This window comes from Haemorhous mexicanus, chromosome 6, assembly GCF_027477595.1.
Source record: "Haemorhous mexicanus isolate bHaeMex1 chromosome 6, bHaeMex1.pri, whole genome shotgun sequence".
NCBI classification, from domain to species: Eukaryota; Metazoa; Chordata; class Aves; order Passeriformes; family Fringillidae; genus Haemorhous; species Haemorhous mexicanus.
The window spans coordinates 52,201,266-52,226,160 of NC_082346.1; the positions used below are offsets into that span (position 1 = coordinate 52,201,266).

General features: G+C 35.7%; 1 protein-coding gene across 4 annotated transcripts in view; it reads left to right on the plus strand.

Moving 5' to 3' along the window:
- The window catches only part of PAPOLA (poly(A) polymerase alpha), a 43,127-nt gene that overhangs the window by 12,602 nt on the left and 5,630 nt on the right, over window positions 1-24,895 (plus strand). Inside the window, exons 6-20 of one of the 4 annotated variants that reach the window (XM_059850270.1) lie at window positions 270-323; window positions 3,540-3,651; window positions 5,284-5,373; window positions 5,468-5,606; window positions 7,084-7,156; window positions 8,622-8,742; window positions 9,645-9,729; window positions 13,829-13,882; window positions 14,584-14,703; window positions 16,152-16,261; window positions 18,937-19,058; window positions 20,076-20,218; window positions 21,315-21,415; window positions 23,898-24,118; window positions 24,491-24,556. In XM_059850270.1, coding sequence (XP_059706253.1) covers window positions 270-323; window positions 3,540-3,651; window positions 5,284-5,373; window positions 5,468-5,606; window positions 7,084-7,156; window positions 8,622-8,742; window positions 9,645-9,729; window positions 13,829-13,882; window positions 14,584-14,703; window positions 16,152-16,261; window positions 18,937-19,058; window positions 20,076-20,218; window positions 21,315-21,415; window positions 23,898-24,118; window positions 24,491-24,556 — 1,611 coding nt within the window. The remainder of the gene's footprint in view (window positions 1-269; window positions 324-3,539; window positions 3,652-5,283; window positions 5,374-5,467; window positions 5,607-7,083; window positions 7,157-8,621; window positions 8,743-9,644; window positions 9,730-13,828; window positions 13,883-14,583; window positions 14,704-16,151; window positions 16,262-18,936; window positions 19,059-20,075; window positions 20,219-21,314; window positions 21,416-23,897; window positions 24,119-24,490; window positions 24,557-24,895) is intronic. The other 3 variants (XM_059850271.1, XM_059850272.1, XM_059850273.1) reach the window with 3 other exon arrangements.

Consider the following 24,895-nt stretch of genomic DNA (forward strand, 5'->3'; position numbering starts at 1 on the left):
AGAAAAGGGTTGACCCTTGAGGTAACACTATCAGAACTGGTTGGTACAAGTTTGGATCATTATTAATATCTAGACAGCTGTAGCACATAGTAGGTAGTGCTTACTGTGTAAGTTCTCAGTGGTGGAGAAAGACATTGCTGACAGAAGTCAACCTGAAAACAGAAAAGCATTGATATAAATAGCATTTCATTATGATTGTCTAGACCTGGTAGCTATTGTTTATAAATGTTCTCTATACTGAAAATAAAATGCACCTTTTTTCCCCCCAGGCTGTTGAAGAAGCTTTTGTCCCAGTTATTAAACTTTGTTTTGATGGAATAGAGGTAAAGATTCTATTTTAATTTGTTTTGGTAGAACATGGTTAAAACAAAGTTTTTAAGATCTTACTAAGTCATTATTCAGTAATAGGAATGCTATTAAAGTGACTTTCTGAAGTTCACACCCAAGACTTTTTTCAACAGTCCTCAGTTGTGTAATTTAAAGTGGAGATTTAAGACTGAAGTTTTTCTTGGTGGACATAAAGCTGTGTGTGGAATATCTCCCTCTTTTTGGGGTTTTTTTTTGGTGGGTTTGTTTTTTTGTTTGCTTGTTTGTTTGGGTTTTTTTTGGCTCTGATACCCACTTATATTGATTAGTTTACTGACCTGTAGAGTACCAGTATAGGCATTATTTAGGCTTACCATTTAATAAATTCATATTTCTAAATAATGTGGCTTTAGAATTTTTTTTACTGCTAATGATTAATTGTCCAAACATGAAAAATTTGCTTCATTATCCTACATTATAGAAACTTGTGGTCTTTAAGTAGTTATCAAAAATGTGCTGCTGAAGGCAAGCTGGGTATTCCTTTTGTCCTGATCTCTTGACATATCTGTAAACACGTGACCAGAACAGTGGTTTTTGTGGCTGTAGCCTGATGGATCAACTGTCTTGGAGTACTGAACTTGCTTAATTTGATTTTTGCTAAGGAAACAGGAATAGTGATTTCAAAAGATACTCTGTTTATTCTTGTCAGACTGTTACACAGTCAAACTGTCATCTTTTGGTGACAGGACAAAAACAAATGACCTGTTTATACACACAGTTGATGACAGTTGTAGTTGGATTATCTCAACCAGTAACTGGTGGGTACAAGAAGGTTAGTTTACAGAGGGGAAGGCATTACCATGATAATCTTCTGGTAAATGATATGGTGTAGTATTGTATACAAGATTGGCAATTTCTTCTCTCCCAGTCTGTGAATTTGTATCTGTTAACCATTTTATACTGTCCACATGCAGTTGGGTGGTATTAAGGAACATTTTTCTGGACAATCTGTTTGCTGTTTACATAGCTTAGGTATTCATTCTAGATGTTGAGACTTGCCTTAGCTGTCCTTTGGTCGGTTTGTTTTTTGCACATTGGGCTTTTTTTCCCCTCCAGTCATTCAAGCTGGAGTTGTCTCTCCTTTTTAAAAAATGAAATTTGAAATACAAGACCAAATAGGGGAAAAAAAAAGGACCGTTTCCTCTAAAAGTAACATCTTGTTCCAATATAGTAATTTATGATGGGCTTAAGTTTATTACTGAGACTTCTCTCATGAACTCTCAGCAACATGAGTTTTCTTTTTCTTATATCATAAGTACACTCTTTGTATATACCAGTGTTGTTGTGCTGATAGTTGTGTTTGTGCCCACTATGTCAGTATCAAAAGATTTTAATTTAATTATCCTTTTGCTAACCAAGGCAAAACATGCCAGAGGGTATATGACTGAAGAAAAGGACTTTAGTTTTGTGGTGATCCTGTTATTAAGACTTAAAAAAAAAAAATCTTACAATAAGTTTTTACATGCCCATTTTATGTTCTTGTTTAAAATAAACATCTTTCTTAATTTTTTTCTTTTTCCTGTAGGGTACTTTGTATTTGGTTGCCAGTACCTCTCCCCCAGTTACAAGAGACACATTGTTAATTTCTTTCTTTGAAAATAAATGTCAATGAGCTTTGAATCTTTAGAGGTGCTAGACCTTCTAGAGATCAGAGCAGAATTTCAAGCTGAAGTAAATTTTGAACTTGTTTTACACTGAGAAGTAGTACTTTTGACTCAAGTTGGAACTTCTATGTGTAATACAGACTGTTGATACGATCAGCTATTAAGGACTTCAAAATACAAAAATCATTGAATACTTTGGAAATACTTTTCTGTAGAGAAGGGCTTCATAGTTTAAAATGGATGGATGTAAAGTTTTAAGTACCTACGAAAAGACTTAAGGGTGTCTTCAGCTTCACTTTATCTGAAATAATTTTAATGTAACTAATCCAGTTTTGTTCTTGGTGCAATAGTACTCGGTATTTCATTGTCTTGTAGGTCAAGTGATAACCACTTTGGTTAAAAGCCTCATTTGGTGCAGTGCCTTTGTTGCCTTGCAGACAGCCTGCTGATAGGCACTTAATATTCTCATCAACTGACTGATGGAAAGACAAACTGACTTCTGCACTCTGCAGTGTCCTTGTGTGCTGGGCAATGTAAAATAACTCAGTGCTCAATAGTATTTTAGATGTTCTTGGCCTAGAAAAACTGTTATGTTTAAGTATTGCAGAAGTAATAGCAAAGAAGTTGAATGTAGTTTCAAAATTAATATGCTTGCTAAGCATTTTGCTGAATTTTCAAAACTTTTTCTCTAATCAGATATGTTGATTCTTCATAGATACTGGTCTTATATAGAGTCAGCTAGTTACATGTGTGCTTTGCAGGGGTTGGGGAAGGTATCCTACTCTTTCTTATTACCACGGTAATTTTCATGGACTCAGAATATGTTGGGTTGAAAGGAACCGATCAGGATTGGTTCCTTCCAACAAAGTCCAACTCCTTGCCCTCTGTAGAACATCCCAAGAGTCACACCCTGAGCCTGAAAGGGTTTTCCAAATGCTTCTTGAGCTCTGTCAGGCTTGGGGCTGTGACCTGGGGAGCCTGTTTGAGCTCCCAACCACACTCTGGGTGAAAAAGCTTTCCCTGATACGTAATCTAAGCCCCCTCTGGCTCAGCTTTATCCTGTTGCTTTGAGTCCTGTCACTGGTTATGAGAGTGAAGAGGTCTGTATCTGCCCCTTTGTCATATTCAGCATCCTCACGAGGGGATGCAATGGGGACTCCCCTAAATCTTCTCTAGAATATTTGAGAATATTTCAGCTAAAACCAGGATTTATGGTTTCATGGTGTGTTCTGATGTTGATAGGATTTTGTATTCTGGACGTAGAAGTGACGCTTGTTCTCAAGTGATTTTATTTACATTGGCAGTCAGCATAGTTTTTGTGTGTGTGCTCGTTGTATATTAATCTAAATGGGTGTTTTGTCCTCTTGGAAAAGGAGCCATAAGATAGATTAAGCATCTGAAAGTGTTTCTTTAAGTGTCTGTGAAGGATGTTAGTATGTATTTTTTAAAGGGATTCTTTGTACTAGCAAGACTACTATTAGTAAACTTGATGAAAATGACTTACAGAATCCTACAGAAGAAAGAACAGTTTTCTAATGTCTTACCTCTTTTTTTTTTTTTGTTCTTAAGATTGATATTTTGTTTGCAAGATTAGCACTGCAAACTATTCCTGAGGACTTAGATCTACGAGACGACAGCCTACTTAAAAATTTAGACATTAGATGCATACGAAGTCTTAATGGTATGTATGTACTGATTTGTATGTCAGCTTGTCTAATAGATAAATAACTGTCCTAGATTCTTTGTTTCAGTAGTTGTGGATTTGACTGAAAATACAGCAACTTCATATCTGGAAATAAAGTTATTGCCAGTTTCGTGTACCTTTCTGGAGAGAGGGGTTGTTGCTTGTTGGCCAGACTGTTTGATTTTTTTTTTTCTCTTGTTTGGTTGGTATATGGTTCTAGAAATTAATGGGACCTTCATTTTGTGTGAAGCATTGCGTATTTTTATTTATAAAGATGTGTGTTTGTTTAATTTGTGTTTTCTTAAACATACATGAAATTTCTTCAGTGATAAATTTGAGATATCAAAATGGTGTCAGTTTGAGGTTAGTTCTTTAGTAGCTTACTAACTTGTGTAACCCTTAACTTCTCTATAATACCTTCGTTTAAAAAATGGTCATTTATGTACAGAATAGTAGGGGTTTCACCCTGGCTGCAGCTTGATGGGGAAGGGGAGCATGTTTGCATGAGGAGCACTGATTGTTGTTACAAGCTAAAAACTTCATAATTTGAGATCATGACATCTACTTAAAATGTTTTGTGAAATTTCCATCTTGTGCAATCTCTAGAATTTGTAGTTGCCTCTTACTTTGAAAGTAGTCTTAGATAATAGTATTTTCTTCCAAACAGATCTCTGCAACTACTTAGTAACAATGAAGTACTACTTATTCTTTATTATAAGCCCCCTAAAATCAAGTAGTTAATATTGCCATCTTTAGTGTTACAGTTTGAAAACATGCCATCAAAGTAGTAGTACAGCTAGTATGTGTAGAGGCATGGCTACATGACAAAGGCCACGTAGACATGCTCTAGTTAACTGACCAAGAATTGGAAAAGTACCAGACCCAGCTAATCTGAGCCTCTGCACCTGCAAGGACACTGTGGCCTTGAGCATAGCTGTATTATGATAACAAGATGCTGTAGTTGAGGGAGAGACATGAGAAAAGGAGATGTAAGTCGTAAAGAATGAGGAAGTAAGGGGGGGAGCTGATATCTATAGTATAACCAATAGATTGCTTAGCTTACAGAATATGCATGAGCTTATTACTAGTTGTGCATAAATGTCTGATGCTCTAATCAATAAACGAAGCTTGCTGAACTCTCATATTGAGCGTCCCAAGCCTCCCTCACCACGACAAGTATGTTCAAAAACTATTCTTTTTAACCTGGTCTTTAAAATTCAGAGCTTTGACCTATGGCTGGCAGGTTTTCTGTAGGTGCATGAAGACTTATACCATGAAGACTTATGCCTGCACATTCCATAAAATACTTCATCTATTCATATAGCAGCTGAACTTGTTTGTTCCTTCAACAGCTTATATAGTTCATTAAAACAAAAAAATCAAGTAGCAGTCCAAATCTGTAGTCATCTGCTCATGAGTTGGCTACCTGAGTGTTGCCATAAAACATTAAAAATGGAAAGAGGCACATGAAAATATGTGAAGCTTTCTAATCCAAAACAAAAGTGATCAGAATAGGAAATGAGTTTCCAGCATGCTCGTCTAAAAAGTTTGGTAGTGTTGATGGTGGGGGAGGATAAGCAAGCAAAAAGCTTTGGAAGCAGCAACTGTAATTAATTCTTTCTTTTGCAGGTTGCCGGGTAACCGATGAAATTCTGCATCTAGTACCAAACATCGACAACTTCAGGTTAACACTGAGAGCTATCAAATTGTGGGCAAAACGTAAGCAGTTATTTTCCAAAATTTGTGAAGTTTTCCCTACCTCTTCAGGTTACTGACATGTTTCTCCTTTTGTCTTTTTCTTCTCGATCCACAGGCCACAACATCTATTCCAATATACTAGGTTTCCTTGGCGGTGTTTCCTGGGCTATGCTAGTAGCAAGAACTTGCCAGCTTTATCCAAATGCAATAGCATCAACTCTTGTACATAAATTTTTCTTGGTATTTTCTAAATGGTATGTTTTTTTTTGGTTTTTTTTTTTGTTTGTTTTTAATTTAGATTAAACTAAAATAAAATTGTTTGTAGACACTAAATTTTAGTCCTGTTTTTATGGTACCATTTTCAGCTGTTACCAAATTAAGTTAGGAGCATTGTTCTTGCCACCAGAAATTGTCAGCTTAGTTTTTCAGTAGGTCATCCTACATATCTTGTTTTTAAAGCATCCAAACCAAAGCCACCCAGTTCTTAATTAAAATTTTGTCAAGTATTTTTTGTAATTCAACAATACTCTTCAGATAAAATACTTTTATAGTACAAAATAATAGCGTATACCCCAAAAATTAAAGTCTTTTAACATTCAGGTACTGGGATAATGGATAAAGGAGGTGTGCCAGTATCTGGTTTAGGCACATAGCTTAAATGCAGTTTAAGAGAACCAATGGCAAAAATGTGGGTTTTAATCTTTTCACTGCAGAGTGGCACATGTTTCAGAATTACATACCATTTCATACTCATGAGTTAGTTAGCTCAGAAACATGGTTTGAATAACTCTGATGGGAACAATCCAAGTAAATTTAGAAAAAATGGGACAAAAGTGAGCTTTGCAGATTACAAATGAATACTGTTTTTCTTGAAAGTCCATATTTGGATACCTGTATTCTTCATGAGACACTGACAGGCTTTAAGAATCACTTACCAAGGTGTTGCTGTCCTCCAAGTTTAGTGTCTTTTCTTCTTAATGTGAAGATAATTTGCACACTTTCACTGTCTTGTATTCATAGGCTTTATAGCCTCCTTGAGGTATGAAGTAATATTTTGCCACACCAAGGTAATAAAGGGCAATTGGTTGCAATCTCTGTTTAATGTGTTTCTTGGAGTTCTCTCCAGTTTGTACATGTATAGCATAGGAGCATGAAGTATAAATTCCAAGAGATAACTGACTTCTGCTCTTTATAGGAAGGTAATTTTTATTCATGAGATAAGATGACTTGGAGAACAAGTGTTACTTTTTAGTGTTTAATTCAACAAGGTTTCTTTCTCTCTTGGTTATAATGTTCTTTTAATACATATGGTTTGTAATGATGCTATATGCCTGTAACTGTGCTGGCTGTTTGTTCTCTGTAGTTTGTCCGTGAAACAGCTGGCTTGAAGATTGACTCAAAGTCAATCTTCACAGAGGAATTTATCTTTGATTAGTATATTTCAGGAAGAATATAAAGGAGTTTTAATTAGTTACCTAAACCAGTGATTATAAACCTTCAGGACTACAGAAAATGCCTTGTTCTGATGCCCTGGAGAAGCTAATTGCAGTTGTGTTGTAGTTCAGCAATACAGCTTATTTAAACAGCCCCAGCTAGACCAGCCTAGTCATGAGGAAATGGTGCTTTATTTTGAGAGAAGATTTAAGATGGATCACATTCAAAAGTGTTGTTTGTTTATCATACATGGTTGTATCCAGTAGTCTTATTCAGTGCTACAATCTTTTTGAACAGGGAATGGCCAAATCCAGTGCTATTGAAACAGCCAGAAGAATGCAATCTTAATTTGCCTGTATGGGACCCAAGGGTTAGTGTGTTATTTTTTCCCCTCTAAGTCACACTGTACAATAAATTCGGTTGCTTAAAAAATTCTAGGTGAACTTCATTTTGGGTTTATTGAACTTAATGTTGTGGTGTTATATCTTCATAGGTAACCTCTAATTCTCCTGAATATGGAACAAAGTTACCCTAATTTTCTGAATTGACTGCTTGAAGCACACTTGCTGAACAATGTACTTTTTTCTCCCAATTTTTTGCAATAAGTGATCTTAATAAAAATTCAGCATAAATAGTTATATGTCTTAAAGTGATGCAGTTTTGGAAAATTTCTAATCTTAAAATAGTTTGCTTGTTATTTAAAGCCCGTTACTTTTGCAAGTATCCTGAATTCACTGCAGTGCAAGTAACAGCTAGATCGGCTTGGTTCCATATAGTTGCAGTAAGTGTCTTTTCATCTTGCACCAAAGAAGATCATAACTTGAAGTCTTTTTAGTTGTTTTGTGTATTGTTTATAATACTTGATCTCCATCTTCGTAGCACTTACATTAAGGACATTGGACATGTTTGTTCTTCAGGCAGTCAGTGAAAACAGCTTGTAGCAGATGCATGGCTCCCATTGTGAGCTTCCAGTAGGGTATATGAGTATGCTCAATGCTGTTTTGTCAGTCGTAGTATTCACCTAATCTTTATTTTGATGAATAGTGTAAGCATCAGAGGTTGAATTGTATTCCCTTCTGTACTTCTAATCTGTTTTTTCTGATTGACAAAAGTTCACATTTAAATATGTGAAGTGGTTGAAACATGTTCTTGAGTCTGTTATTCCTGAAACAGGAGGTTTGAGGTCAGTGTGTGACGGGAACTGTTGTAGTAACTAATCAAAGTGGACTAAGGCAATGGCAGGGGTTTATCTTTTATTTACCTTCTACAAGACTGTTACCCTAATGATATTTTAATGTACTTTGGTGTGTATGTTGTGTCCTTCCTTTTTTTGTTACCCTGTCTGCTGTTAAATAAAAGTACGTTAATGCAAGTGATGCTTCTGTCAGGTTCCATAGAGCCTCTTTTCTTAAAATGGCTCTTAATTTTCAGTAGTGTTACAGAAATAAAGTATAAAATACCTTTCACAAGGTCCGAAGACAGTCATTCTGCAGAAGGTGCTCATATGGAGATGAGGTGTCCTTGGTTTCATATGATCACAAACTAATTCCTGTTAAAGAGGGAAATTGTTCTGTTTGGTTGGCATTTCTGGATTTAAAAATGCCTGCAACTTGATCTTGATGTGCTGACAGGTTACAGCCCTCCCACATCACTGTTGTTCAGAACGATGTCCTTTGTGAAAGCATTTTTCTTGTTTTCTAAACTTTCTCTGTACTCTTGGTCTGAAAATGAAGACCTCTTAGAACTTAAGACTTGGTTGTAGTAAAGGGAGAAATCCAAATTTGTTAACTATTGTGTATGCTTGAAGGAAACTGATTGGCTGTTGTTATATGTAGGTAAACCCCAGTGATAGGTACCATCTTATGCCTATAATTACACCAGCATACCCACAGCAGAACTCTACGTACAATGTGTCCGTTTCCACACGGATGGTCATGGTTGAGGAATTTAAACAAGGTGAGTATTATCTTATGCTCTCTATATAGATGTTTTCAGACAGATTTGAAATAGCTTCATTGTGGGTATGCTTTAAAAGGGGGAGGTGGGTGGATGTTAAAAAGCTTATTGAGACACTGTTTTGAGGGTGGTTGAACTTGGCCTGTTACGCTTAATGTTGCTTAACACTGCAAACTTAGTGGATCCTTATGCAGGTCTGTCCTTCACTCTTAAAAACTGAGGGTAATGAAAGAGGCTGCCTTGTGCTCTGAAAATTGGAACTAATGGTACAATAACTTCATTTTAGTGGCTTAGATTGTGTCATGTTACATGGAGGATTAGCAATAGTTCCACTTGATGCCTCTTTCTAGGCCTAATATAAGTTAATAGACTCTCTTGAAGATGAGTCCTCTGATTTATCCAAGTAATGAATATTATAGCAGATAAGGGAAGATGTTACCAAAGCAAGAAGTAGATTTGATGCAGGCAAGCAACTACAGCAAGCTTTCTGAGAGCAGTATCTTATTGACTCTCTGTTTCTTTGCCTTGTAAAATGCCTTGCACAAGAGGTGATTCAAATACTATAAGGGAAAGATCTGTTGTCTTTGAACTGAATAGTTAGTGTGGCATAGAAAAAAAAAATGAAATGGAGCTGTGTTACACCACAGAACAAAAGTATATGAAATAATCAGTCAGATCAAATAACATACATTTCTACATAGACTGAGTTATTTTAGTAATATGGTTTAAGTAATGACCGATGAAAGTATGACTGAATTATAAATCTTGTTGATAAATTGCTGTGAATTTGAAGGGAGAAAGTAATTCTTAGTAGATTTTGCTTAGTTAACAAACTGTCTTTACTCTGGATACTAAACTGTATTTAAAAAAGAAGTTTAAATTTTTTTTTTTTTATAATTTAGGTCTTGCTATCACAGATGAAATTTTGCTGAGTAAGGCAGAGTGGTCCAAACTTTTTGAAGCTCCAAACTTCTTTCAGAAGTACAAGTATGTATTTTATGGCATGGCAGAATATTTTAAGTTTATCAGTTGAACTACCTCGTAATGCTCTGTAGCACAGCATCATAAATATACATACATTAGATGTCCAAAAAGTGTTTTGTTAGGATTTTTTTCTAGTGTGGGAGACCATACACACTACTATCCTTTCTCTTGGAAAGTATATAATGTCCTCAGGTACCTTTGTGTCTTCAACCTGTATTTCAGAAACCAGTTAGTCCCTGAGCAGATATTTAGAATGGCATCAGTTAACTCTAGAATTTGTATGCTATCTACCAATAACATTGAAGAAGTACCATCTGGTTTGACTAACAGAAATGTTCTTTAGTCCTGTTAGTAAGCATTCTAAAAATGGGTCTTCCCAAGAAAAAAGATGTTAACTTATTCTGAAGGTCAGTACTTAAGATGAATAAGTACTCAAAACTGTATTTTCTTCTGTCAATATAGTCAGCAGTTTACTCTGGTAATAAAAAGTATTTTTGCAATTGTGTTGACTAACTACCAGTTGTACTAGTTATTAATAGATTTTTTTTTTCATTAAAGCTTAAGGCTCTTGGATCTTATATTAACTCACATCTAGCTTTTCTAATTTTGTGATGTCTCTGAGGGAAATATTGAAATTCACACTTCACACTTTTAGGGTTGCTAGTAATATGCTTGTGGGGCAGAAGCTTGTTAAATGTATATGGACTTGCTGAAAGTTGTATTTTTATAATAAATATGGATTATTAAAATATGGACTACATCTTCTTTGCCCTCAGTTGAAATTGGAGACCCATTTTTCTTGAATCAAGATCAAATATATTTCACACTTGTTTGTGTTGGGTGGTTGGTTGGTTTTGTACTAATCTAAACAAGATTGAAATATACAGTTCCCCCATTAAAAGAGACTGATGACCTTAATAATGTGTCTGTGTTTTGTTTCTATACCTTTTGCATGATAAAAGCTTTAAAGACATTTGGATGGCTTTTATGTTGTTCCTTGGAGCTTAAGACTGAATACATTTTAAAAAACGCTGTTAAGTTACATTATTTTTTGAAGTAAAAAATGGGCTGCAGACAAATCAGTTTCTGTTCAAGAGGTTGCTAAAAAGTTCCCTAGTACATTTTCTTTGTTTCTTTCAAAAGTAGAAAAAAAAATTATATGCAGTCATCTGTATGCTGTAAAGTCAGATCTCTTGGTCAGATCTCCATCTAAAAAGATACTTTGAAATTTTTTTTCCCTCTTCACACTCTTTTCCTGTTTAAATTGTAGTTGCCTTGGCATGTTCTGCTGAAATTCTTAGCAGTGTGTAATGCGCTGCCAGATAAGAGAACATCTGATCCTTGCTCTGAGACAAACATTTCTTTTAGTCTCTGAAAAAATAGCTTCAGTAGTCTATCACTCTCAATGGCAATTAGTTGCTGAATATCTATTGTTCGTAAGCACTTTTGACTTGCTGTCTGTGTTAAAAATAAACCTCAGTGGTGTGTGACTAAGGAAATCTGTAGGCTACTGCATACCTGCATAGTAGGAGCAGATTAGAAATTAGGAAAACTAGGAAATCTGCTTTTAGTTATTTATTTTTTTTATTACTTTTTAAATGTCAGCAATTACTTGTTGTTAGAGAATTGCAACATATATTGTCTACCCTTCATGTAGATTTAAATTTTTAGAAGGGAAAGGCAACAACAAAGAGTGTGTAGATAGGGTGTTTTACAGGGAAATGACAAGAGTTTAGAATGGATATGAGTTTGAAGTGTTACCTGAGAGATAAGATCCTTAAGCTTAAGACCAAGAGAGCAGGGTTTTGAGAGAAATAGCACTCATTTAATGAGCTCTAGCATATTCTTTCTATGTTGTTAGGAGATAATTCTGCTAAATAAGTAGAATATAAATTACCTTATAAAAAGGTGGTTTAAATTCTTGGCTTCATAAGACAGTAAAGTACTGAATAAAAGTGTGATTCCCAGATAAGTAATAAAGGAAAATTGAAATTACATGTTCAGGTGTTCTCAGTTGGTGTTGTGTTTTTTTTTTTTTTTTCTCCAGAAAGTAATATGACTCTAATTTGGGTAATTTTTTAGAAGGATGTGTTAATGATGTGTTATCTACATACATACTATCTACATTAGATTATTTCAAGTAAAATAATTATGAATGGAAGACAGTGAGAAAACATCCCAGCCCCCAAATAAACAAAACCCCAAACTGTTACACCTCAGAATAATACACAGAATCTTTAAGTCACCTTTGAGAGGCAGAAGCTTAAGCTAAGACCATTTTTTTCTTTATAATGAAGTGATAGATACTTCTGAATTACACATGCACTTTGTGATAAAACTATGAATGAGGCACTGATAAAAAATCTTGTCGTAGCAAAATTTAGCAGTGAGACCTTAGACTCTTAAAACTAAGGGTGCCTTAATTTTTGATAGAAATTACTTAATTTCATTGAAAATGGTAGTAGGAATTTTCTAGAGAATAATTCTGACAGCTGGTAGGTGAGTGAGGAGAAATTGTATCTTTTTCAGCAAACACTACCTGAGCAAAAAAAGTTAACTGTCACTTATTATTTTCCTAAATAAGGCTTAGGGTTTTTTTCTAGGTGTTTACCAGTTATTTGAGGCTTTTAGAAATAGCCAGTTACTTTCTTTTTATGTTGTTCTTCAGAAGTTTGTTTCACAGGGATGCTTTTAACAAGTAACTGGGAAACTGGTTTCTTCAATTATTTGCAGGTTTGAAAATTCAGACATGGTTAAAAATATCAAAAAGCCTAAATATTGTCATGCCTACTGAATGAAACATTCTGCAAGTGTGCAGTGTGTGTGTAGGAATCTTACTGAAAGTGTAGTGCTCCTTAGAATAAACCACTATTAATAATAAGTATCTTCTCATACAGAATTAAAGGTTTCTTATTATCTTTTTCCATAACATTTTCCTGTGAAGCAGTTAATACTGCCAAAATGCAAAATGCATAGGTTATTTTGTCTATACATTGTTCAGAACAGGGAAGAAGTTTCTCCAAATTTCTCCCTTGCAGTTTCATTGACATCTTCTGACTGAAATTAGAGGATGTCTAGCATGTAGCAGGATTTTGGCTCTTGCCACCTAAAAATAAGAAAAAAATGTAGCTGCTAATTTGTTCTGTTGATTTGGATTTGGTGTTGTGATTTGAAGGTACCTAAGAACTCTATGCCATAGTTTTCCAGTGTCATTGACCTTGCTTTCCTCTCCATGAGCTATATGCTAGGGACTGGTCTCTTGTGTTTCTATTGTTCTTTAAAACCCGCTTGAAAGTACCTAAACATACCATATCTGTATAGAGTAGTGCAGTGTTGGATGACTTAGGATGTTAAAGACTTCCCAGCTAAGCTTCTGAAAAACTTGCCTGTAAGCAAGTGAGATTGCCTCAGTGCCCTCATTAGGAACTCAGGCTAAAAGCAATCTTTTCCCATTCTGCTGTCCTTGGGTTTCTTTGTTTAAAATACTGTTCTTGATTTGTATACTGTCTCTTTGAAATCTGCTTACAGTGGGTATACACTGAATATCCTGGAACATAATTCAGAATTTCATAATTATCATCAGAGGAAGCATTCCTTGTGAAATTTCAGATAAGTGTCTTCAGAGAATTCCAGAATGCAGATACAAATTTTTTAAACCACATTTCATAGTGTTATTTTGGATTTTGAGCAAATGCGTATGTGCTAACCACTATTCTCACTATTCAGAAATAACGTTGCAACTAAGCTGACATGTAAAGGTAGTTGTGAACAACTTTTCTCTTGATTTGTAGTCAGTTAAATCCCTGACCTCATCAGGTGTTGAAATATTTCAACTAGTGCTACATTCCTAACCTTTTATTAAGGTACTACAATTCCATTGCAAATGGCCCTAAACTCCAAAATATTTTCAAGTCTCTTAGTCATACACTTGGGACATAGCCCCTTTTTCTACTTAACAGAGCTTCATTTAATCTACAGTATATACTTAAGCAAGTAATCTGTATTTTACAATGTAGAGTTTACTGCAAAGTTTTAATATTAAGGTTTGAATGTCTAGTTTTAGAAATATCTATAGAATAGCATGTTGTCTTTATCTCCAAAGGCATTATATTGTACTTCTAGCAAGTGCACCGACAGAAAAGCAGCGACTAGAATGGTGAGTAATCCTTGAGATTTAAACAAACCCCCCCCCCCCAATCGACCTTGGACAAGGGAGTATCTAGTGTATCAGGTGTCTTCTTAATGAAGGAAAGTGGAGCTTCAGTGTTTGAAAATTAAATGGATAAAGATTGTAGAGTTCTGAAAAAAAAAAAACAGTAAAAATGAAAAACTGGGGAGTGAAGGGAGGAGTCTCAGGTTTACTTTACAAACGCCTGGTGTAATTTTTTTAATAAGCAGTGTGAGAAGGCATGTTTTCAGTCACTTGAAATGCTGTTTCTCAAAAAAAAAATTCCCCTTTCCCATGTTTCTGCTCTTTTATTAGTGAAATTTTAAGATTGGTGAGTATTGGGAAATTCTTCACCTCTAAAATTCATTATCTGAAGCTAAAAGAATATTGGATAATGTGGTGGTTCTTTCTTACTGCCTTTTACTTGATGTGTAATGTCTTGTATTTAATTTCATTTGTGAAATCAGGCTGCAGAGAGAGCTGCAGGGCATTCTTAAGCTTACCTTGTCAGCTTTTGTAACGCCTTAACTGAAATTATTGATCTGAATTAATCTGACGTGCACTAATTCATTAGTGGTCTCAAGTATTAGTATTAGGAGAATGTTGAGGATTTTATCCTGATATGTGACGTTAGATACTTCTCTTATTTCCTGTTAATGAGATCTTGCTAATAAATGACATTTATACAGGGTGGGCTTGGTGGAATCAAAAATCCGTATTCTAGTGGGAAACCTGGAGAAGAACGAATTCATTACACTGGCTCATGTGAATCCACAGTCATTCCCAGCACCCAAGGAGAATCCTGACAAGTAAGCAAACCTATCTTCTTCATTTAGTAGGGAGAAACTAACTTAACTAAAACACAATTTCATTAATAAATAGACATTTTTATAGAATCTTAGAAGGATTAATTTTTAATGATGGCACCTGAAGGCAAACAAATGATGCTCAGCTCTTAAGTAGTATTTAAAATAGGTACTATTTAAATTAAGTACTCTTAAATTCTGTATAAGAATGTCTCTAAATCAGAAAATAAGGGGAAATGTATTTTTGTTAATAACTGTATTTATTGCATAATTTCCTGCCAACCTATATAAGTTACTGCTACTTGGTTGATGCTGTTTTAATTGTGAGGAAGCACTGAGAATCTGGGAGAACATCAGGCACTGTAGAACAGAGCTCCTGAGTAACTAAGTTCATTTAATGTTATAAAATTTAGCAATTGGGATGAATATCACTGAAATTGTAATGGCTGTGGTTAGAATTTGTCAGGTTGTGGAAACAGTGGAGAGAGTATCAAGTGCTTTAGATTGTTGAGGATTTGAAATGATTTTGACTCCTTCCTCCCCCCCTCAAAACAGCCGTTGCAGGTGTGTGGGGGCTGAAAACTGTTTTAAGAATTTATTTCAAGATAGCATTGTAATTAATTTGTTAGGAATCTTATTTTTGTGTGAAGTGTGAGAATGGGGGAGGAATTTGTCTTTACTGAGATATGTGAAAAAACCTTGTTACCCTTGCACAGGGCCTTTTCCACACATGAACTGCTTCAAGTACATTATGGGGCTACTTTTTTTTTGAAGAGGCTATATAATTGTTACACGTGTGTTCCGAGTAAAATTGGACAAAAACAGGCAGTACCTCCTCAGCACCAGTTTAGTGGGTGGATATAGCTACAACTGCCTCCATAATCAGAGGCTCCAATTAGCTCTTATTTCAGAGGACTTGATTCAGGGAATTCTTCCAGGAAAGGTTGTCTTCCCAGTGAATACAAAGGACTTTCTTTCACCATCCCATGTGAAGCGGAGCTGTCAAAGGGAGGGTTTTAACTGAAACCTGCAGTTTGTAGTCACTTAGAGCTAAGAAATTTGAGCATTGAAGACATGTTTAGGTTGCAGAATGGAAGTTGCTTAATTGGGTAATAGGTTCTAATTACTTTCAGTGCCTTTATATTTGATATGTCTAGTTGAGAGCTGGTTATTCTCATGCTAGGAGCTACATGAGAGTATCTATATGGGAACACAGTTGAATGGAGTAATCTACTGATGATCTTAGTTCATTTGCTTGAGGTAGATGCATAGTGTTTAATGACTTATATTGTGAATGAAAAAGGAATATTGTTAGTCACCTTGGTATGTCCTGTTTCCTATTGCTACTAGAGCTAGAAAGTACAGTTGTTGTCTATTGCAGCAAATAACTTATTAAGCTGTCTAATTCTGTCAGTATTACGTGACTGTTTGTTTTTTATAAAATTTTCCAGGGAGGAATACCGTACAATGTGGGTGATTGGGTTGGTGTTTAAGAAAACTGAAAACTCAGAAAATTTAAGTGTTGATCTTACCTATGACATTCAGTCTTTTACAGACACAGGTAAGTTTTGCTTTCTAGGTGTTCTGGCATTAATAAACTTTTTGAAGTTACTGACTTTGTACAAAATGTAGTCTTTATTCCTAATGCTTATATTAATAGTAGAATTGTATCTACACAGAGGGTTTCAGCTGAGGAGTTAGGGGTTTTATTTAATGAAACACATTTTCAATGAGTTTTAATGTTCCTAAAGTTAGTTAGGATTTAGACTAATCTCTGTCAGTTCTCATTTAAAGTGATAAAAATTATACACACATCTTGAAGATATCACTAAAAGTGTGGCACACTATTTTGTAATCTTTATGAAACAGATGAATTAGTTATTATATTCAAGCTAGCAAGCTTAACCTCAAAAATTTTGAGTATAGGTTAAATATTTTGTTACTTGGTAAAACTAAATTTATCAGTGGATTAACAAAATGTCTTTTATTCCATGGTGTTTCATACTAGATAATTGATTCAGTAATCTTTACTTTCATGTTTGACACCCAGTGGAAGAGAGTTTTTTGACTTTCTGATGTTTACTTTTTGATTCACAAAAATAACTTGGTACAACAGATAGGAAATTTTGTAAGCAAAGAATTGGTAGCAGCTGGGGAGTGTGACACCAGAGTGTCAGGAACAGTAGCTTTGACATATTTATCTAAAAAATTTACAGGGTTTTTTTTTTTAAACAAACAACAGTTGAGTTTCAAATATTCTGTGTTTACAGAGCTGAAGGAATAGGTTCAGGTGTTACCTAAAGCAGCCATGGTCTCTGAATTTCTAAGACTCAGTCTGAGGAAGCAAGGGAATTGAACACCTTGGTCCCCCTTCCACCTCACACCTGTGAATGCAATAAATATATAGGCATATTTGTAAATCATGCCAAGGTTTCAAATTGTTATATGTAGCTGCAGAGGGGCATCTCTTTCTTGTGAGTTAAAATACTTCTTATAATTAGTAGTGATGAAGGTGAAACTATATCAACTGTAGGAACATGATTCTAATTTTTGAGAATTTAGAGAAGATAATACCTTGACTGCTGCTTTGAAGGAGTGAAAGAAAGCAGAAGTTAGTTTCTCAGTTCTTTCATTGTTTATAAACAGATATTTCAGTAGTATACTGGTCAGAGATTTTTGGTATGAAAAGACTAAAACTTGCACTTATGATTTTTGATGTGATTTATTTGCCCTATATTCTTGAAGTTTGTCTAAATAGATGCCCTTATAAGTGGAGTGGCATTTCATCAAGATCCTTAAAAACTGTGATGCAGAGTTTTTGATTTGTGAATATGCTTCCAGAAGTAACAATCTAGTAAACAATTTATGTTTGTGTGTTGTGGGCTTTTTGGTAATCTGAAAGTAGTGTGGGTCTGTCTTCATTGTTTTTAATCCAGCCTAAAGACTTAATTGCCCTGTATTTTGGAATGGATCCTAAGAATTTATCAAAAGTTACTAACTATTTTCCAGGGTGTAATTAAAGAATAACTTGCTTTTTAGTGGGAGCAAGGGGAGGAAGAGAGACATAAGGAGTGATCTAGGTTTTCATTGTATGGAAACTTTGATAAGACTTCATGTCAGGAATATGGAATGCTTTAACAAGGTCTGGTTTCATTGAGCATGCTTCTACCTTAGCTGTAACCAGTATAGTTTTTTACAGAGAGGCTTTATCAGCTTCTTCAATACCAAGAAGTAGTGCAGTACTTGCTTTAATACTCAGTATTCATTGAGCTTTTTGTGTGCATCTCTCTTAACACTTTTTAATTACCTGTTCACAGTCTATTCAGTGAGATTCCTTAATGTTTGTAGAATAGACAGTTAATCAGGGAGATGCCTCTTGAGGTTTTGTATTTATGAGCTACAGAACCATTTATATTCATACATCTGCCCCAGCTTTTGTTCAATGTTGTGAAAGAACCATCTTTTCATTTTTACCTGGCTTTACTTGAGCCCAGCATCCTGGGCTTCAGCGCAGTTCCTGTACTAGCACTTACTGTGGGTGACTTACCAGAAGCAGCTGTTCTGATGTCAAGAGAAATAACTTGCCATACTAGACAAAATTAAAAGAAACAAATACCAACCAAACAAAACTACTAAAATGACTGTACAAAATTAAAAAAAACGAAAAAAGCAAAACAAAAACCAGAGCCAGAGCAGCAAGCAAGGTCAAGAAAACAGAAAAAATCTAAACATAAATTACTTCTGTATAAAAATGTAGTGATGTGAGTTGCCAGAGTAATTTTAATACATTAGATGGCAAATGAGCACTTAACTCCTTAATTAAAACCCATTTGTTGCAGGAGCTGCAAAAATGAAATCACCTGCAAAGAAAATAATTTTATGTAAATGCTGTAATTCTTATGAGGAAGTTTTATTTCCATCTTTAATCTCTTTGAGATGAAATGAAGAGTTTCCTTCAGAGCTCTTCCAGTTAAAACTTGTTGAAAATATAGAGAACTGTTTGCTTGCAAGACATTTTTCTTGAAAAACAGGTCACCTGTTTCCAAACTAATATTTGCATTTGTACTATCAGTGCTGGCATGGTAGGCAGTTCCCTTTCTTCCTCCAGAATAAGGAAACATTATTCTTGTTCTTGAGGGTAATAAGTGCTCTGAAAGGCAAATTGTTTCTGCCTGGGCAAGTAAGTGGACTTTGCAAAATGCTTCAGTATGTCTTAATGTTACTCTAATTGTGTAGTTTATAGGCAAGCAATAAACAGCAAGATGTTTGAGATGGATATGAAGATTGCTGCAAGGCATGTGAAACGTAAGCAACTTCACCAACTGCTACCTAATCATGTGCTTCAGAAAAAGAAAAAGGTAACCTTCTCCGATATATGAGAGCAATAAAAATGCCATTGCTCTCAAATTTTTGATTTTTTGGTTTACCAATTTACATTTACTTAGATATTTAGGTTTACTAATCAAATAATTAAAATCACATTTTGAGATCTTAATTTTACCTGCAAATGATCTCATTTGAGTGTAGCAGTATTATTAGATGCACTGAATATATACTACATTTCTCAGAGCATCAACAATGTGGATAGTACCTTCTTGTCTGGCTGGGTAGTTTACCTGTGGCCATATGAGAATGGTAGCATTAGTTTTTAATTAAGATGCTGTGTTGGATTATTGTTTAATTTCAGTTGAGTCAGTAAGAAGGGGTGAAACTTTGAATTGAACATTTCAGTCTGTTTCAAAATCCCTACTGCTTTGTATTAGCTTAATCTGAGAGCAATACAGGTTTGCTTGGATTTTTTAATAGCTAAACCACTGCTACATATTCTAAGTATAGCTGAATAACATGCTTTATTTCTATAACTGTTTTATATTGAATGCTGTTTTAAGGACTAGGAAGTCTTTATTGACACCAAGTGTAGATCCCTTTCAGAGAGTGATGTGTTAAGTAATATGTCTCATAAAAATAGTAGTACTATGTCAGAAAAGGGTTTTTCTTCTCTATGGACTAAGTTCAAATCCTCTTTAAATTCTTTTTATGTACATCAGTTTGTTTTGATGTATGTCACTTACTTTAAAGTTAATGAAAGTATTTTTAAGTCCACAAAACCAAAGAAATTTGAAATAAAGCTGAAAATAAAATCATTAAATACAGTAACAGTTTGTTTTTGAATGTGATTGGTTCAGACAAATCTGTGCCAGAGTTGCGAACATGAAAATGTCAATGCTTGTATTGAGAGGATAGTAGTTTATTTTCATGTAAAAGGATTTGAAAACTGTCCATTTAAGTTTGCATTTTTAAATAACTTAAATTTCTGTTGATTTTTAAACTTTTAATTAGACTAACAGAATTTTCCTTTGCCTTGTGGCTTACAGCATTCGACAGAAGGGATCAGGTTGACAGCTCTGAATGACAGCAGCCTAGACTTGTCTATGGACAGTGATAACAGCACGTCTGTGCCTTCACCTACCAGTGCTATGAAGACAAGTCCATTGAACAGTTCTGGAAGTTCTCAGGGGTAATGAAGACTTTCAGTCTTGTTGCTGTTCTCTTCCTGAATTACTTGTGTTAAACACATGGCAAATGCTACCCACATGTGAGACCACAGTTACCACGGTGGGAATGTTCCAAATTGGATGGAGATTGTAAACACTCCTACTTCAGTTTGAGCACTATAGCAAAATTTGGGGGTTAGGGAGCAATGGTGCTGGGCTTGAGATGAGGAATTATAAAGTTGGGTAAAAATGCTTAGAAGAATATGATGATAGAAAAACTTGGGGCCCGGTTTACTTAATACTAACTTTCTGTATTAAGTCTTTTCCTACCTTAATTCCAGTTTACTGCAATAAGTGAGTGTACTCTCTTCTTTCAAGGGTCCCATGTTTGTCTCTTTGATACACATAGAAGTTATCAATCTCCTACAGTTCAGCAGCATTACACATCTATTATAGGATGTGTGTAGGATGAAATTGACTTAGTGCTTTTGGCAAAAGTTCTTTCAGTTAGTCTTCCTTGGTAAATGGTTAACAGTAGTTGATACCACTATCTTTGCTATTGAAATAAATCTGTCTTACCTAGGATGTCACAAGTGAAGTGGAAATTGCCTGATTTTAGACACACACTGCTCCCCAATTTCTTGATGATGGAAGAGGGATCATTTTTGTGATTGGTCACTTGAAGCCCCAGGCCTTTGTTTTGGATGATTTTAGACTGAAATCATCACTGTAACAGTGTGTGTAAATTAAACCCAAACTTTTTATTCTGGTCCTCCTGCACTGCTTTTGTTTCATCCTTCAGTAAATAGTTGTTGTGTTTTCCCGTGCTCATTATTTGGGTGGACACTTCCTGAATTTTTGCCTGTCTTTTAAATACAGTATTTTTCTGATCTCAAAGCTGTAGTTGAGTAATTTAAGTTCAATATTTGAAAGAGCTTCCATTGCTTGTGTTTGATAGTAGATTGCCAATGCTCACTTTTACTGGCATAAGTTCTGCTCTGTAATGTAGGTAAAGTACCAGCTGTGGTTACTGGTCACACATGATGTGATGAAAGGCAGATCATGTAACACCATAGCTTTACTAATGTCTTCAGCATTTCATGATTTTTCTCTTTTTAGCAGAAGCAGTCCTGCGCCAGCTGTAACAGCAGCATCTGTGACCAACACACAGGCTTCTGAAGTCACTGTGCCACAAATAAATTCCAGTGAAAGCTCAGGGGGTAAGGAAAATGGCATAGCATATTGTTTCTGTTGAATTTTTGGCAATATTTATAGGGCAGTTTTTCTTCCAGCTTGAGTCTTCTAGTCTTTGCATAACACATGCTTTAATGTGTTATTCTTCATATGCATAGTTTAGTAATTTCTTAAGGATTCAGAAAATCGGAGGTATATTTGCTGTGATATTTACTTCTTTTATTCTTAGAGATTTATATTTGCCATTCACAATAGCAGTAGTGTTCCAATGACCTAATGTAGGTCTGTAGTTTGGTTAGCTAAATGAGGAAAAAATTATCTAAAGCTGGAAGAACAATTTTTGTATTTATTTTTAATTCATTTTGTAGTTAAACTCAAGGTGGTTCTGTACTGTCTGTATGTAGTCTGTCCTCCCATGTTCCCGCTCCTTGTGTTTCATGAAATTGATTCTAGGAATTCAAAAGACTCAGATGTAAGCAGAAACAGATGTTCCTTACTGATGTCTGTTCAGATGTGTCCCACTGCATGTGCTGACTTTATCCTCTGTTTTCTGCAAGAAAAAGTACACTTACTTAAAAATAATTCAAAAATTTCACTCTTAAGTCAAAGAATAAAAGCATCTGGTGAAAATATTTTCTTAGAATCAGCTACTCTTCTTTTTTCATGGTGCTTTAGTGTACAAGGGGCAAGTCAGAAATAGGTGGAGAAGGGGAGCGACTGGTTAGCCTTTCAAAATGAAATCTCTCATTCAGTCTTGACATGTGGCATGATTTAGTCTTACTTCTCTCTGATTTTTATCGTGTCACAGGTGCATCAATGTGAGTTAGTTTGTCCATGAGCACTAAATGGAGCTTAAATGGCGTGACTGGTTTTTGGATTTGGAAGCATATCAGAAGTTGTTCATTCTTATATTTTGGTTAATCAAAATGTTAATCACCTGATAGTTGTTAATGAAAAATTTCCTCAATGTATTTTTTCTCATCCTGGAGCATCTCCCTATGTGCGCTTATTGGTTTGAGGTAGGCAATTGATGAGATAGAGCTTTGTCATATGGAGCATTTTTCAAAAGTATGTGTATAATATCAATTCTTTATTTGATGCTCTGTGATGACTTCATATTTGTCACTGGATAAGCTAAGCCTGAAAAGTGATAAACTTAATTTTTGAGTGAAAAAGGGAGTATCAGATTGCTCTTGGATTTGATTTAATGCAGTCTTGGCAATGCATATATATGACTGAGTACATAAGCAGTAGAATTTCCTTAGGTACCACAAATACTACAGCTGTATTATACGGAGCTCTGTTCTGGGCTTATGTAGCCTGCCTTAAGCAGTGTTAATTAGGCTAAACAGAGTGTCATTGCCATGGCTACCCTATGTCTGGTACAGGAATTCCTTCTCAGAATCATGTGTTTAGGGCTTTGGAATGGACCTAAAAGATCATCTAACCCCGACTCCTCCTGCCACGGGCAGGGACACTTCCCACTAGACCAGTCTGTTCAAGGCCTTAACTGACCTGGCTTTGAACACTGCAGGGTCAGGGCATCCAAAACCTCCTTGTACAACCTGTTCCAGTGTCTCAGTATCTCACACTAAAGAATTTCTTCTAATACCTAACCCAGATTTCCCCTCTTTCAGTTTGTGCCCATTGCTCTTTGTCCTATCACTACAGTTCCTGACAAAGAACCCCTCTTTGGCTTCCCTGTAGGCCCCCTTCTGGTACTGGAAGGTTGCTGTGAGTTTTCCATGCAACCTTCTCTTCTTCAGGCTGACCAGCCCAAATTTTCTCAGCCTCTCCTTGGAGGGGAGGTGCTCCAGTCCTCTTATCAACTTCACAGCCTCCTCTGGACTTGCTCCAACAGTTCCATGTTCTTCTTCTGTTGGGGATACCAGAACTGTACACAGCACTCCAGGTGGGGTCTCACAAGAGCAGGGTAGAGGGGAAAAGTCCCCTTCCTCAACCTACTGCCCACACTCCTTTGGCTGCAGCCCAGGGCACGCTTGGCTTTCTGGACTGTGAGCACATTTGCCAGCTCATGTTGAGTTTTTCATCAACCATGGCCCCCAAGCCTTTGTCCTCAGAAACTTTGTCTCAGTCACTTCTCTGTCCAGCCTGTGGGTGCGCCTGGGTTTGCCACAACCCAGCCACAGGACCTTGCACTCACTCTTATTGAACTTCAAGAGGTTTGCATTGACCCACCTGTCCAGCCTGTCCAGGTCCCTCTGGATGGCATCCTGTCCCTCCAGTGTGTCAGCTGCACCACACAGCCTGGTGTCACCAGTGAAATTGCTGAGGGTGCAGTCAAGCTCAAGAATGAACTTGAAAATAAACTCTGCAGTGTATGCACACTTGCTGTTCCAGACATGATGCTACACCATTAACTGTACCAATTCCTTGATGCCTGCTTGATGTCAGGGGTTTTTATTAGAGACCAAAAATACCAGTGATTGAACTGAAATGATTGTGTCGATTCCTCTTGTTGAAGGTCTTTAAATTGTTTGTCCATAGGTACTTCAAATGAAAGCATTCCTCAAACTGCCACACAACCAGCCATTTCTCCACCACCAAAGCCTACCATCTCTAGAATTGTTCCCTCAGCGTATCTATTAAATCCATCACCAAGAAGTTCAGGAAATGTTGCAACAAAAATGCCTAGCCCTGTCGCAGCAGTGAAAAGGACATCTTCTCCCCATAAAGAAGAGTCTCCTAAGAAAATTAAAATTGAAGAGGTATTTGAGATTTTGAGATCATACCATAGCAATGTTCAAAACTTTGAATATTCATGTCACCCGGAGTGCTGATTCTCATATTCCAAGTTTCAGATATTTCCTATTCTGATAGCATTGCTGCTTGATGTTTTCAGCTTGCCAAGGTGTTAGTATTTTTATTTTGTTGGTATTCATCACATGACACATGTACTGCATTAGCACAAATGCTTAGAATCGAGATTCTTATCTTAAAAGTAATTATTTTGGTAAGCCTGTAATATGATAAGTCTTACAACTAATTCTGTCCTTTTAAACACTTTGACCATATTTTCTTGTTGATTTTTTAAAAATATGATTTTATGATTTGTAATAGTGTCTGTGTTTGCTTTTCAGCAGGATGAAATAAGTGAAGATACTAGCTGTATAGATTTGAATGAACATGAAAAAATGGAAACTAAGGTATATATGCCTAGACTGTATAATTTTGTATATATTATTTAGGAAAATTACTGTTTCTCTCTAGAAATGACTAAGAGCATGTCTATATCTAGACTCTCCAGTAAAGATGTCAAAATGATATCTTATTTTTTTAATGTTTGTGAGTATTAATGGAGTCCATTGCCTGCTGCCATGCTAAGTTGAGCCCAAATCTATAGTCGCATAGGACTGTCATTTCTTTGCTGGTTAGTCATGTGGTATTTAGCTTGGTGAAAAAATTAGTCATGATATTTATATTTTGGTTTGTTAAATTACATCAAGGATGTGTCAATATGCCATGTTTTTCCTGCATCCCAAATC